This window comes from Euleptes europaea, chromosome 7 (assembly GCF_029931775.1).
Source record: "Euleptes europaea isolate rEulEur1 chromosome 7, rEulEur1.hap1, whole genome shotgun sequence".
NCBI classification, from domain to species: domain Eukaryota; kingdom Metazoa; phylum Chordata; class Lepidosauria; order Squamata; family Sphaerodactylidae; genus Euleptes; species Euleptes europaea.
This window is the reverse complement of record NC_079318.1, coordinates 88742633-88756779: the sequence shown is the minus strand read 5'-3', so window position 1 is coordinate 88756779 and position 14147 is coordinate 88742633. Positions and strand designations below refer to the sequence as shown.

General features: G+C 48.4%; 1 protein-coding gene across 2 annotated transcripts in view; it reads left to right on the top strand.

Annotated features, from left to right (window-relative positions):
• The first annotated feature begins 1564 nt into the window (after positions 1–1564).
• The window catches only part of RTN3 (reticulon 3), a 50909-nt gene continuing 38326 nt past the window's right edge, over positions 1565–14147 (top strand). For both annotated transcript variants that reach the window (XM_056852549.1, XM_056852548.1), the window contains exon 1: positions 1565–1681. In XM_056852549.1, coding sequence (XP_056708527.1) covers positions 1570–1681 — 112 coding nt within the window. In that variant the 5' untranslated portion in view covers positions 1565–1569. The remainder of the gene's footprint in view (positions 1682–14147) is intronic.

Sequence of the window (14147 nt, the reverse complement as noted above, 5' to 3'; positions counted from 1 at the left end):
TTTGCAAACTGAACCACAAATATTGATACTTGAAAAGTCCTGCATTCCAAAATCAGCACTGGACTATCACAAGTCATAAATCTCGCCAGGGTTTGCAGCTCCAGGTTGGGAAATTCCTGGAGATTTGGGGCTGCAGCCTGGAGACGGCTGGATTTAAGGAAGGACCTCAGCAGGGCATAATGTCATACAGTCTACCCTCCAAACCTACCTACCCCCCCAGGGGAATGGATCTATGTCATCTGTGGCTCAGTGGTACTACTGGGAGATCTCCAGCCCCCACCTGGAGGTTGGCAACCGTAGCCAGACAAGGGGACCTATGCTGCTCTCCAATCCTGAAGTGCCTATAAACTTCATTTATGGGAAAACATATATTCTTTCACATGTATGTACCTTCAAAGCTTTATGAGGTGCTATGCTCAAGTATAAGGGCATAGCATCAGGCACACATATATTCTGCACACATATGTAAAGGCAATGCCCCATGTATAAGGGGCAAGAGAACTAATCTTTGGTTCATATTCACTAGTGTGTGAATATGAGTTAGCATAAGCTGGCAGCCATTGCTATCAGGTGTCAGTGCTCTCATCCTGCAGGCCTGGTACAACCAGGCTCCTTAACAAGGCCTAAGACCAAGTGATTTAGGGCACCAGGAGAGTTAAGTTTCGGTTCTTCATGTAGCCACCTAAATCCCAGCCTCAAAACCACACTGATAGGCCTATGCTAATCCAAAGGTGTCCATTATTGGGTCGTTGTGTATTACTTATATTGTAACACCCCTGACCAGAGGTTATAAACGTTGTTACAATCCTTTGTTTGGTGTGCAAGCGGTCCTGCGCATCTAGGCAGTTTCACCCGGTATGTATACCGGATCCAATAAACAACCGCTTTAAACTATCAACCGCCTACTGTGTTATTATAATTGACGACTAATATAATAATACAGCAGCACTTCAACCCAAAGTCTGGTTTTTGGACTAACTATGCCAAAATGACTAAACTGAGGCTCTCGTCCCTTTTGGCTACACGATGAGAAGACAAGAGTCACTGGAAAAGACAATAATGCTAGGAATGTTTTGGAGGACATTAATTCATAGGGTCGCCATTAGTCGGAAGAGACTTGACGGCACATATTACCACACACATATTAACTGCGCATGCGCCAGCCCTCTCCCTTCTAAACAGGCAGCGAGAGACGGTCTATACGCATGCGCAATACCATTGTTCGAAAATCGCACGAGAAACCCCGCTTCTGCCGTCACGTACGCTGAGGGGCGGGAGAGGGAAACGCGCGAGCGGAGCGCGCGACAGAGATCCTTCTCGCCTCCATTCCTTTCCCTGCAAGAGTCTTCTCAACGCGCGCGCCCGCTGACTGCAACCTCGCCCCTCCTTTGTACGCCTGCGCGCCCTGCCCGCCTTCTCTCCCCCCCCATCGGGTCTCTCCGCCCCGTCGCCGCGCGTGCGCGGCACGATCCGGTCGTTTGCGTTCTTGTCAGTCGGCGCCTGTCCGTTGAGAGGGGCGGTCGCGTCGAGGAGGGGGTCTCGCCGCTGCTGGTTTCGCCCTTCGCCGCCATGGCTGAGCCCGCCACCCAGTTCCCGCATGTTTCTTCCTCCGCCGGAGGTGGCTCCTCGGAGCCGGGAGGACGAGACGCCAAGGGGGCAGGGTCCCCCCAGCCTTGCGCTGGTAAGGGGTGGTGACCAGGAGAAGGAACAGCCGATAGAACGTGCGGGCTGGGTGGATGGGGGGGGGGAGGTGGCTCGCGAGGGGAAGAGCCTGAAGGGGGTGGGCACGAGGCAAGGAAGGAGGTGAAAGGTCAAGCCCAGAGCAGATACCCCACCAATGCCCTGGGTTAAAAAAAAAAAAGCATTACTCTACCCCCCACAAATGCACTGGGTTAAAAAAAGTCATTTTATTACTCTACCTCCCTTATAAAAACAATTTAGGTGTGTAAGCTTTTGGTTTCCACAGAACTGTTTCTTAAGACTGGGAGAGAAGGGGGGTGCAATTGAAAAAGTAGCTTTGGTTTTGTAGCAAAGCTGCCAAAGAGCACTTAAAATAATGCATCTGTTGAAACCAAATAGCGCATGTCATTAGGACCATCCCACGTAAGCAAGCTTTTGTGCTAACACCGGATTCTCCTTCCAGTTAGATGTAAGAAAAATAAGTAGTAGCTTTTGCTGGAGTAAGGCTACTCAGAATATTACGATAGCGTCTAAATAACTCCTTTGTCGGGAGCAGCTTGGGTTTGTGGTCAGATCTGTGAGCTTTAGGTTTGCTTGCGGCAGATCCGCAGGCTGGGCGTGGAACTTGCTGTTACTATGGCACAATTAATAGGAACAATTCTAATGGTGCCTTTAGGAAGATCAGTTTTTGTGGCACGGTCCAAGTTCACAATATGTGAGATTATATGCAAAAATCCTTCCTAAGGCTGGAGGTTAAAATAAAGAGTGTAGCTATGGAATGGGACAGGGAGGGAGGGATTGAGAATAGGAATGGCGAGGTGGTTAGGAAGTGACTACAAAGCAAGCAGCCTTTGTTGCAATAATATTCGAAAGGCAGGTTAAAATAATACCTATTATAACTGTATAATATTTGTTACACCCATGTTCAGAAGTGAAACATGCAGTCTTTTGATCTATGCAGAACCCTTGCTTAGCAGGATATTCTTTCTGGGGGGGGGAATATACTCTGCCCTCCCTGAGAATCACTTTTTCTCCCCGTTGTGGTTTTTTTTTCTTTTCTGTTTCAAACCTGAGGGAGGGTTCTGTATAATTCACAGTCTTGCGTACTGCTTTGTTATTGTTGGGAATTCTAGTTCAAATATGAATTTGTAAGCCCTGAGGCAGTTTGGTGGAGGAGGGATTAAAATTTAAATGAAGGAGAAAATTGGGGAGGGGCAAGGGAAACGGAGAGATAGGGGTGTGGTAGATGTGTTTGGGTGAAACTGTTCTGGAAGGAAATGGGGGTTTAAGGCAGGTTGGAAATGTGCAGGTTCGAGATTTATGCTGCAATACGTGCAGATCAAGAGGGTTGGTTTACAAGCAAGATCACCTTGATGTAATGGGGGGACTAGTTTGCCTTTTTGGCCATCCTGTCTTGCCCTGGTTCAAAATGCAACCATATTGTGTGATGGTCTTAGATAATTTGGGGAGGCGGGCGGGTAGGGAACTGAGCAAGTTAGCGTGTGTGTGTGTGTATGACAACATTGCTGGTAAATGCAAAAAAAAAGAGTGGGTGGGGGAGGTTGTCTAAATCACATGGGCACCAGGTTTTTGCTGTCTTCTCTGGGGGAGGCCCAAAGCACACTATATCTAATCGTTCTTGCCACACGGTGGCTTGATTCTCCGCCAGTCATTCTGCTGTTTTCTAATCCACCATTTCAGATGCCTTGAAATCTCTCGGGCATGATGCCTGATAGGAAGGCTCGAATAGGGCAGATTCTCCCTGGTGTTGAGTAGGGCGGGGGAGATTATTCATGATATGATGGAGCACCTGAGGCTGTGGGGCGGGCGGTTAAGAGCCCTTTTTCTTTCTTTTTGTGGTGGTGGGGGGTAATAATCTGACCAGAGCACAGAACCCAATGCCAGCAGGTGCTGAACGCTGCTTTTTGTACCTTTTCTCCATGACTCCGAGCATGATGGCTTGGTAGCTGAGTACTTGAAAAACACCAGATGGGCTGGAGGTTGGGAAGGGAGTGGTGCCTGGATTGGAAGGTGGGGGATCTAGGGAGTTTTCCCCCCTGCTGGTTGAGCTGCCTCCATTTCTGACATAAGATGCCTCCTAGCCCAGCAAAACAAGAAACCATTCCCCCCCACTTCAGTTTCGTTGGTACCAGCTAGAGCTTTGCGAGGGGGGGTGACTCAGATCTTTCTGGTGTGAGCTAATTGCTTCTGAAATCTCTCTCCCCACCTTAGAAAAGCAGGTGAACCAGCTGAAGGGGGCGGGCATTGGCTTTGCCAAGGCAGAAACACAGCCCACATTCCACCCTGATCTTGTATTGTTAGCTCCCACTTGAAGCAAGGGAGCGAATTTCTCTGGGGTCTTAAAAAATTCCCTGTAATCCCGCTATACATATTTATTTGGGGGCGTGTGGAAGTTGCCACTTCGGTGATTCTTCTTTGACGAGGCGGCGATTCCCTTTTGTGATGGCTTTTGGCAACTGGAGAGGGAGGCAGGGAGGAGCCCCAGACAAAGCAAGGCGCTATTTAAAATATGCGTCCCTTTCCCCCCCTCACCCCCTCAGTCGCCTGGGGTGGCTTGGAAACCACAGTGATGGTTTCTTTCGCCGGCTCAGTCTTGGAAGCTGGGGAAAGACCGACTCTGTGGTTTAAAAAAAACACACAAAAAAAATCTGCACTGCAGATGCTTCTCTTGGAGGGTGAAAAACACACAGCCAGGTGACAATGCTTAGAGGGACCGACTGGGTCCAGCGACTTCCATATGACGTGAATCTTGTCCTGTCGAGCTGGCTCAGACCTGACATTTCTAGTCCGTGGGTTTTGTTTGGAAATTCCTAGCCACCCTCCTTCCCTTGCATGGGCATATTGTCAGCCTCTGGTATGGCAGCGGTCAGAAGTGCTGGTCTTTTTTTTTTTGGTCTGAGACGTCCCTTTCCTGTGTATTGTGTAGTTGGGGCCTGACATTTTTATATCTCCCTCCTCTCTGGGCTCTCTCAAAGTCCTTAGCCCCGTGGGGATAATTGCCCCTTTTGCAAGGGGAGATTTTCGCCTGTAACCTGCTTTGGAGTCAAGGTCAAACAGTGCTGACTGGCTGACCAGTGGGGTGCGCATGGCTGGTGCTCAGCTTCATTAAGATGGGTGAAGAAGGGACACTGCTGCCTTTGTACCGAACTTTGCCTGTGGTCTGATCATTCGCCCTCTCTGGTGCAACTCTTTCAGAGTGATGGGGGGGGTGGCTCCCTCTTCACAGGGAGTTTTGACCCCAGGTGACCCCGGGAGTCAGCCCCTCCCATCCTGAGTTGGCGCTTCAGTCTTGCTGTGAATGTTGAACCGCCTCAAATGGCTTGCATAGCTCTGGAGTTTCCCACTTGGGATGCAAATCTTCAAGGTTGCTTAATATGGAGCCAGGTGTGGGCTCTTCCCCCTCCTGAAGGCTGATATCCCTGCATCGTCTTCGACACACACAGCATCTCTTTAAACGATGAGTACAAGACACGGACATTACATTTGTCTTAACAATACAGGAGAGGAAAATGCTTTCGTGTTCCTGTACTGCTTCATAATAAACCCATTAAGAAGCAAGTGGTGTATTTTTCCTCTGGAAGAGGCTTGGAAACATAAAGGAACCGGAACAGGAATCTGGCAGCTAGAGGTTGAGCTGCTGAGTCATTCTGGCAAGGCCCGGCATCCCACTCCTTGAGAAGGCAATAGCACAGAGGCTACCTCTGACGCAGGTGTCCCAGGCGAGCCCCATCTCAGAAGCTAAGTAGGGTCGACCCAGGACAGTATTTGGATGGGAGACCATGAAGGAAAGCTAGGGTCACTACAAAGAGGCAGGCTATGACAAGCCACCTCCGTTCATCTCTTGCTTTGACCTGGATGGCCCAGGCTAGCCTGATCTCGTCACACCTCGGAAGTTAAGCAGGCTCAGCCCTTGTGTTAGTACTTGGATGGGAGACCCCCCCCCCGCCCCATGAAGTCCAGGGTTGCTACATGGAGGCAGGCAATGGTACCTCGGTTCGTCTCTTGCCTTGACCTGGATGGCCCAGGCTAAGCCTGATCTCGTCAGACCTGGGAAGCGAAGCAGGGTCGGCCCTGGTTAGTACCTGGAGGGGAGACCACCAAGGAAGTCCAGGGTTGCTTTGCAGAGGCAGGCAATGGCAGACTGTCCCTGACTGTCTCTTGTCTTGAAAATCCTGCAGCATCACTGGAAGCTGGCTGTGACTTGCTAACAAAAAAAAATAACCTTACAGAGGGGTCAAGCGCCTCATCCAATTACCAGACTTGGTTCCTCGTGACAGGAACGTGAGAAATGTCCTCATTTATGTCATTGTTCATTCTCTTTGCCTCAAAATCGTTAGGGTGGTGTGTGGAATTGGATAACCTGTTCTGCAAAACTTGGATGTTAGCTTTTCCTTCCCCTTCTTGGCAGTCTTTGGTCCTGCTTTGCCTTTGGTTTATGGGAGTTTTCCTCTTAGGTTTGCGACCACCCCTTATCAGCACGGCCAGCCGAATCTACCAGGCAAAATCACTCAGAATTTTAGGCAGCTTGAGTAAAAATCCTGCTACAGACGTCGGCGTTTCTTCCCCCGCCGCATCGTTTTCTGTGCTTTACAGCAGCATGACTGCACAAATGAATTAAAACCACAGTCTTGCAAGTGCGCTGTATTGCGGAACGTCACCAGAACGGCATAGAACCATTTTGCTGTCGGTGGCATAGTCTGTGTTTGGTCCTCTTAAGGGCTCGGTGGATTTGAATTGCTCTTGAAGCCCTGTCATTTAAAGGTGGGGGGGGGGATAGGATGCATTTGTCTGCTCTCTGGAGGACATTTGGCTGATCTGAGATTCCAAAGCTTCAGCTCTGTTCTCCTTCACGGCAAGCCAAATTTAAATTATGCAGCAGCCTTATATTACAGTTGGATACTGCTGAAGCGACGAACCCCCTCAAAGGCTGTGGTTAAAAGTGAAATCAATTAAAGGACTTGAATGTAAATCCGCTAAGCGTCACTTTGGCTGTGGGGACAGTGGCACAGGGTTCAGACATCACATTGGGACTGTGGTTTGGCGCTTCCTAAATGATACTCTGCTCTGGTTAGACCTCACCTAGAGTACTATGTTCAGTTTTGGGCACCACAATTTAAGAAAGTTGTAGACAAGCTGGAATGTGTCCAGAGGAGGGCAAGGAAGATGGTGAGGGATCTGGAGACCAAGTTTTATGAGGAAAGGTTGAAGGAGGAGCCAGGTATGTTTAGCCTGAAGAGGAGAAGACTGAGAGGGGATATGATAACCACATGAAGGGCTGTCATATAGAGGATGGTGCTGAGTTGTTTTCTGTTGCCCTAGAAGGTCAGACCAGAACCAACGGGTTGAAATTAAATCAAAAGAGTTTCCATCTAGACATTAGGAAGAATTTTCTAACAGAGCGGTTCCTCAGTGGAACAGGCTTCCTCTGGAGGTGGTAAGTGCTCCTTCCATGGAAGTTTTTAAGAGGCTAGATGGCCATCTGTCAGCAATGCTGATTCTATGACCGTAGGCAGTTCATGAGAGGGAGGGCATCTTGGCCATCTTCTGGGAATGGAGTAGGGGTCACTGGGGGCGTGGGGGGAGGTAGTTGTGAATTTCCTGCATTGTGCAGGGGGTTGGACTAGATGGCCCTGGAGGTCCCTTCCAACTCTATGATCTGGTCCCTTCCAAGATTCTATGATCTGTACGCTTGCATGCACCTTCCTCCCCTCGCGTACCCAGAATCAACGGCTTCTGCTGTAGCACAAGTAGTCATTTGCCGTTAACATCTGAGTGGGTAAGGCAAAGGCTTAGCTCTGCTTCCAGATCACTATTTCAAACTAAGTTTTAAAGCTGATTTTGAATCCAGTTTGGAGGGGGTGCATCATTTGAAATTGTTAACAGGCCATATAAGGAGACTTGGAAGGGGGGAAATTTGGGGGTGTTGCTGTGATCTCACAATCGCATTCTGCTTTCTGTTAAAAACAGAAAGACTGCCGCTTGTCTAAAACCAGATTATTTAGTGAGCATGAGATACTTAGAATCATAGAGCTGGAAGGTACCAGCAGGGTCATCTAGTCCAACCCCCTACACAGTGCTGGAAATTCACAACCACCTCCCCCCTCACACCCCCAGTGACCCCTACTCCATGCCCAGAAGATGGCCAAGATGCTCTCCCTCTCATCATCTGCCTAAGGTCACAGAATCAGCATTGCTGACAGATGGCCATCTGTGTGTGTGTGTGTGTGTGTAAAGTGCCGTCAAGTCGCAGCCGACTTATGGCGACCCCTTTTGGGGTTTTCATGGCAAGAGACTAACAGAGGTGGTTTGCCAGTGCCTTCCTCTGCATAGGAACCCTGGACTTCTTTGGTGGTCTCCCATCCAAATACTAACCAGGGCTGACCCTGCTTAGCTTCTGAGATCTGACGAGATCAGGCTAGCCTGGGCCATCCAGGTCAGGGCGATGGCCATCTAGCCTCTGCTTAAAAACTAGCCTCTGCTTAAAAACCTCCAGGGAAGGAGAGCCCAACCACCTCCCAAGGAAGCCTGTTCCACTGAGGAACCGCTCTAACTGTCAGGAAGTTCTTCCTAATGTCTAGATGGAAACTCTTTTAATTTATTTTCAACCTGTTGGTTCTGGTCTAGTGCTTCATGAATTAAGGTTCTCGTCCTGTTGAGGTCACGGGGACTGAATGATCTTCGACTGGAAAAATCCAGCTTATTTGCTTTTGCGCATCTGTTTGTACTACCTTTTAATTTTTTTTTGCTGAGCTGACTACCTCAGTCTTCCCACGTTGTTGCTGGAAAAGCAGGTGTGTAATACTATCAGATACCATCATAGTCATACTTTAATGGGGGTGGGGGGTGATTCAGTTTGACAGTGATGCTGAGTCGGGAAACTCTTAAAATGTGTGACACATTTTCGACTTTGGCACATTATTATTAAATATAGGCAGTCAGTAGATTAGAATATGATGGGTAGCCATGTTAGTCTGTCTGCAGCGGTAGAAAAGAGCAGGAGTCCAGTAACACCTTAAAGACTAACAAAATTTCTGGCAGGGTATGAGCTTGAAGTAGAGTAGAAGTAACCTGGCATTATATAAAACGTCGGGTTGATTTTCTGCTTGCATAACCCTGAGAAAATGTAGTCTGAGGGCTGGTCTTGGAGCTACCCTTCAGGTGTGATTTTTGGGCTTGCTTAAATCCTTCCAGTCTCACAGTGCGCAGTGGGACAAGTAGACAAATTCAGGATGCATTGAGCTGGAACACCAGCATGATAGGGGACTGAGGCCCCTTTCCCAGGAAGAATAGCTGAAGCACTGGAGGCATTCTAGTTTTGTAAAACAAAAAGATGCCTGATGGAGGAGGCTTATAAAGTTAGGCAGAAATTGGGGTGGAGAAAATATTTTCTCCCTCGCCTCGAACACTGGAACTTGGGATCGCCCAGTGAAATTGGGGGAGGGGGTCTAGGAGGGGCTGTGGCTCAGTGGTAGAGCATCTGCTTGGCATGCAGAAGGTCCCAGGTTCAATCCCCAGCATCTCCAGATAAAGGGACTAGGCAAGTAGGTGATGTGAAAGACCTCTGCCTGAGACCCTGGAGAGCCTCTGCTGGTCTGAGTAGACAGTACTGACTTTGATGGACCTTGACGGTCTGATTCGGTATAAGGCAGCTTCATGTGTTCATGTGAGACTGAAGACAAATGCAAGGAAGCCCTCCTCCACATGACATGTAACTTTACGTAATGCCACTTGATGTGCAGATAGCCACAGGCTTGGGTGGTGTGAAAAGGCAGCTGAGCAGATTCATGGCGGGACGGGTCTGTCGATGGCTTTTGGTGATGACAGGGAGATGGGGACCCCATGTTCTGAGATGCAGTTGCTAGGGAGCAGTGGGAGGGGGTGGGCATGATTTCTCGTGAGCCCCTTCAAAGCATCTGGCGTGCCTCTGCGTGAAACAGAACACTGGTCTGGACGGAATTCTGGTCTTATGTTCTCCAAGCAACTTTATGTTCTCCAGCAACACTGCTCCGAGGCTTACGGCTGCCCCTGAGACAATGTTGTTCATTTTAATTTCCCCCCCCCCTCTTATGTAAGATGTCCTATTTGTGCTTCCACAGAATACAGTGGCAAAGTTGACAACCCTGCTTGCCTTTCCTCTTTTTTGGGGGGCGGGGGGGGGGAAGAGAGCGCATTGGGAATACACTGTACTCTTCCACAAAGGCAAATACTAGGCGCTGTTCCAGCTTTGTCTTGGCTGCCATCATAACACGCAGCGCTCTGTTCTGACCGACAGCTAAAGCGCAGTCTGCTGTTTCTTCAGCCAGGGTGTTTTTTATGCTGCTTAAAGGACTGTTCCTCTCGGTATCGTGTGGAATCTCAGCCAAGGGGGGGCGGTCAGCAGCGATACCCGTGGACAGGAGAGGCTTCGCCGTCCTTGATTGACGGAGAAGGGAACTGGTACAGCAGAAAGTGAATCTCAATAGCCCCAGGTGCACAAGGAAGCCATGATTTACTTGGTGTATAAACCACTTATTTGCATGGCATCCACCTCTATACCCTTTACGGTGAGGTTCAGGTTGGTCCAGCTCCTGATTACTGGTGAAGAAGAGTTGGTTTTTATATGCCAATTTTCTCTACCTTTTAAGGAGAATCAAAGCGGCTTACAGAGATAACTGTTGACAAGCCCAAGGTTACCCAGCTGGGGTCATGTGTAGGAGTGAGGAAACCAACCCGGTTCACCAGATTAGAGTCCGCCACTCATGTGGAGGAGTGGGGAATTGAACCTGGTTCTCCAGATTATAGAGTCCACCACTCCAAACTACCACTCTTAAACCACTACACCACGCTGGCTGATGCAAGCATCTTCTCCCACCTCAAACCTACCCAAGATTGTCGCTGAAACCCTCATCTCATCTGAATGCTCAATCTATTCCCACAAGAAATGTGGCCTTCTCTGTAGTAGAACTCTCTAGAACGCCCTCTGCCAAGAAAGTACCGCCAACGGATGCCCATTAGGCTGTTAAATATGTATATAAAACTCCCCAGTATTTCCCAGAGGGAAAAAAGGCAATATTTGATGTGCTTGTCAGAGCCCACTTCTCTCCCTAGGGATAGTGAAATTCCTTATCCCTTTCTTTCCACCTGTTTCTGAAGATGCTCTGCTTTCTTTTCTGTGGTTTCTCTAAAATAGCCTCTCTTCCACAGACTCCATAACCTAGAAGGCAACGGCTCTTTTGATTAAATGTAGTAGAAAACATGAATCCTGGGTTGTCGCAGTTCAAAGGGTATCCCAGCAGCTGCAGTATACGTGAAAGGACAGGCTGCGCATTGCATGGTGCCTTCTTGCCCATGCGCATGTGCCCTAGAGATGAGCAAGCAGCTCATCGAGAACCTGTGGCGGAGTCCTGAACAATGACCATGCTAGCAACTCACAGAACTGCAACGAGGCCTTCCCAAAAGGCACAGATAGGGGTAGTGCTTTACTATAGGAGCACATACCGGAAGACGGGGGAGATTGTGCACAGCTGGAGCACGTTCCGGGGTCCTTGCTTCTTGACTTTCCTGGGGTGGGCCATGCCACTCCTCCTTTGCCCTGCCTTTGGGAGCAAAACCCTTTACTGCAGCAATGCTGTTTCCATAGTCTCATTAATACTTTTTTTAAAAGTTAATTTTAAATTATTATTTTTTCACCTCATGATGTTGTATTTTGGGTCCCATGTGGTAGACTGCTTGGTTGACACTTGCTAAAAAAGCATTCTGATTATGAGGGGACTGATCGTGGCTCTCAGCATGTCCTGTGATTCCCTTCAACTAGCGCTGCTTGCTGAATTCTAGTTGTGTCTAATCTGTTGTTTTTTTTAAAAAAATAGCCTGGCAGTGATTCCAGATGAACAAAAAAATCAGCAAAAATTGAACAGAAGCCACCTTCAGTAGCTAAGCAAACAGAAAGTGGCTTAGCAGAGTAGCTGAAACGTGTAAGCTGTAAAGTCCTGTGGTTCAGGTCTCACCCTTGGCTCGCTGGGTGGCTTTAGGTGAGCAATCCTTATTGAAAAAATGTACAAGAACCATTTTAGCATTCTAATTATTATAGAATCATAGAGTTGGAAGGGACCACCAGGGTCATCTAGTCGAACCCCCTGCACAAGGCAGGGAATTCACAACTACCCCCCACACCCCCAGTGGCCCCCTACTCCACGCCCAGAAGATAGCCAAGATGCCCTCCCTCTCATGATCTGCCTAAGGTCATAGAATCAGCATTGCTGGCAGATGGCCATCTAACCTCTGCTTAAAAACCTCCAGGGAAGGAGAGCTCACCACCTCCCGAGGAAGCCTGTTCCACTGAGGAACCGCTCTAACGGTCAGAAAATTCTTCCTAATGTCTAGACGGAAACTCTTTTGATTTAATTTCAACCTATTGGTTCTGGTAATTATAATCACATCGCTCTACTCGCTATAGTTCTATTGATGATAAGTTACTTATTTGTCGTTTTAAAGGATTGTGGTTCTCTGTGTGTGTGAGAGAGAGATGGATTTGGCGCTTAATGACCATTCCAAAATCTTGATTGCCTATTATGCCAGTTTTAAACTAGAGGATCTTCAGGAATAATGATTCATTAAAAAATGTCATTAATTGTAATTTGGCTTTTTAACATCCTTTGTTGGGTTGTGCGATTAATGGGTTATCTGATTGGATTGTTGTGCATGTTTCAGTTTTTAGCTCCTTGCTGTAAGCCGCTTTTTGGTTGTACTGGGCACAGACACGTGGTGTAAATACATAAGATTATTATTAACAATGATTTTTGCAATGAGAGTATTTTTTCCCTTCTGTTGAGAGCTGTCACAGGCGAGGCAGAGAAATGTTTGACTTTTTTTGTATATTCCCACCTTTTAAAAGTTTCAGCAGAGCAACTTGATCCAAATGCAAAACCTAGTTTAGGACCCTCGGTAAGGGGGTGGGGGTGTCTTGCCTCGCAAGGCCTACACAAAGAAGCAACTAGTGCTTTGCATGCAGACAGGGCAAGCCTGCGCAAGCCTCTTACAAGGTCTGATAAATCAAAATAAAGGTTCTGTTGAAAGCAAATCCTGTGGGCTAATGACACTAAATAGCCCCATTGGCTGAACAGCTGGGATTGGAGGGATGATTGATAAGGGGGTTCAGAGGCTGAGGCTGAAAAGTCTTTTCATTATTCATTTATTCCTCAGTTGTGCTCCTTTCTAACCAAAAATAAAACCCACCCTCTTTCTAATGCCCAAGTCCTGCTGGAGCTAGGGGGAATGCATTGCGAAAAGCTTAACAATGGGCTTTTTGTAAAAGAGGGGGGGACCCCCTTTGGAGACCCCTGGTGCGCATTGTACACTTTCTATCGTTGGTTTGCCCAGACAGAGCTGCTGTTCACCACTGTTGACGAGCTCTCCTGTTGAAATTTTCCACCCGCGAAGGGACTCCATGGGCAGAGAGTGGCATGCGAAGGGCCTGGCAAGAATCTCCGCCCGTTCTGCTGACCCAGTGGAATCCTTGCCAGGAACCTTTCCCAGCTTGGTATGCCGAGTTCTGGAGCCTTGCTATCTTTCCAGTGGAAAATATGAGTCACCTGCCGAGGTCTGCAAAGAGTTGGACAAACGGGTTCTGCATTGGTTCGGTTTTGCACGGGGCGCAATCTTTCGTGACAACCCTTCACTGAAGCACAGGTCGTCCTCCCTGCGGGGACAGTCGATAGTTAGGTTGGCCCTCCGGTTACTTTCGGAGCATCCGAGGCTCAGCAGTGGTGCGCCTTTCTTTGCATGCAGGCAGTCCCAGGTTCCCCATCCCTGCCGCCTCCAGTCGAATGGGGTTTTATTTATTTAAAATATTTATTAGTCACCTTCTTTCCTTACGGCGCTCAAGGCAGTTTAAAATATTAATAAGATACATAAAATAGGTCACATTAAAAAAAAACATAAACCAGAATTTAAAATCACAGTTTAGGACTGCTTTAATCAAGCAGAGCCAGCGTGGGGTAGCGGTTAAGAGCGGCAGACTCTAATCTGGGTTTGATTCCCCACTCCTCCACATGAAGCTTTGCTGGGTGACCTTGGGCCAGTCACAGTTCTCTCTGAACGCTCTCAGCCCCACTTACCTCACAAGGTGCCTGTTGTAGGGAGGGAAGGTGATTGTAAGGTGCTTTGAGACTCCTTTCGGTAGAGAAAAGCTAGAAATAAACCCCCCACACACACACAACAGGCACCTTGTGAGATAGGCGTGCCTCTCGAGAGAGTTCTGAGGGAACTGTGACTGGCCCAAGGACACCCAGCAGGCTTCATGTGGAGGAGTGGGGAATTGAAGAGCCAGTGTGGTGTGTAGTGGTTAAGAGCGGTGGTTTGGAGCAGTGGAGTCTGATCTGGAGAACCGGGTTTGATTCCCCCCCCCCTCCACATGAGCGGCAGAGGCTAATCTGGTGGACTGGATTTGTTTCCCGACTCCTACACAC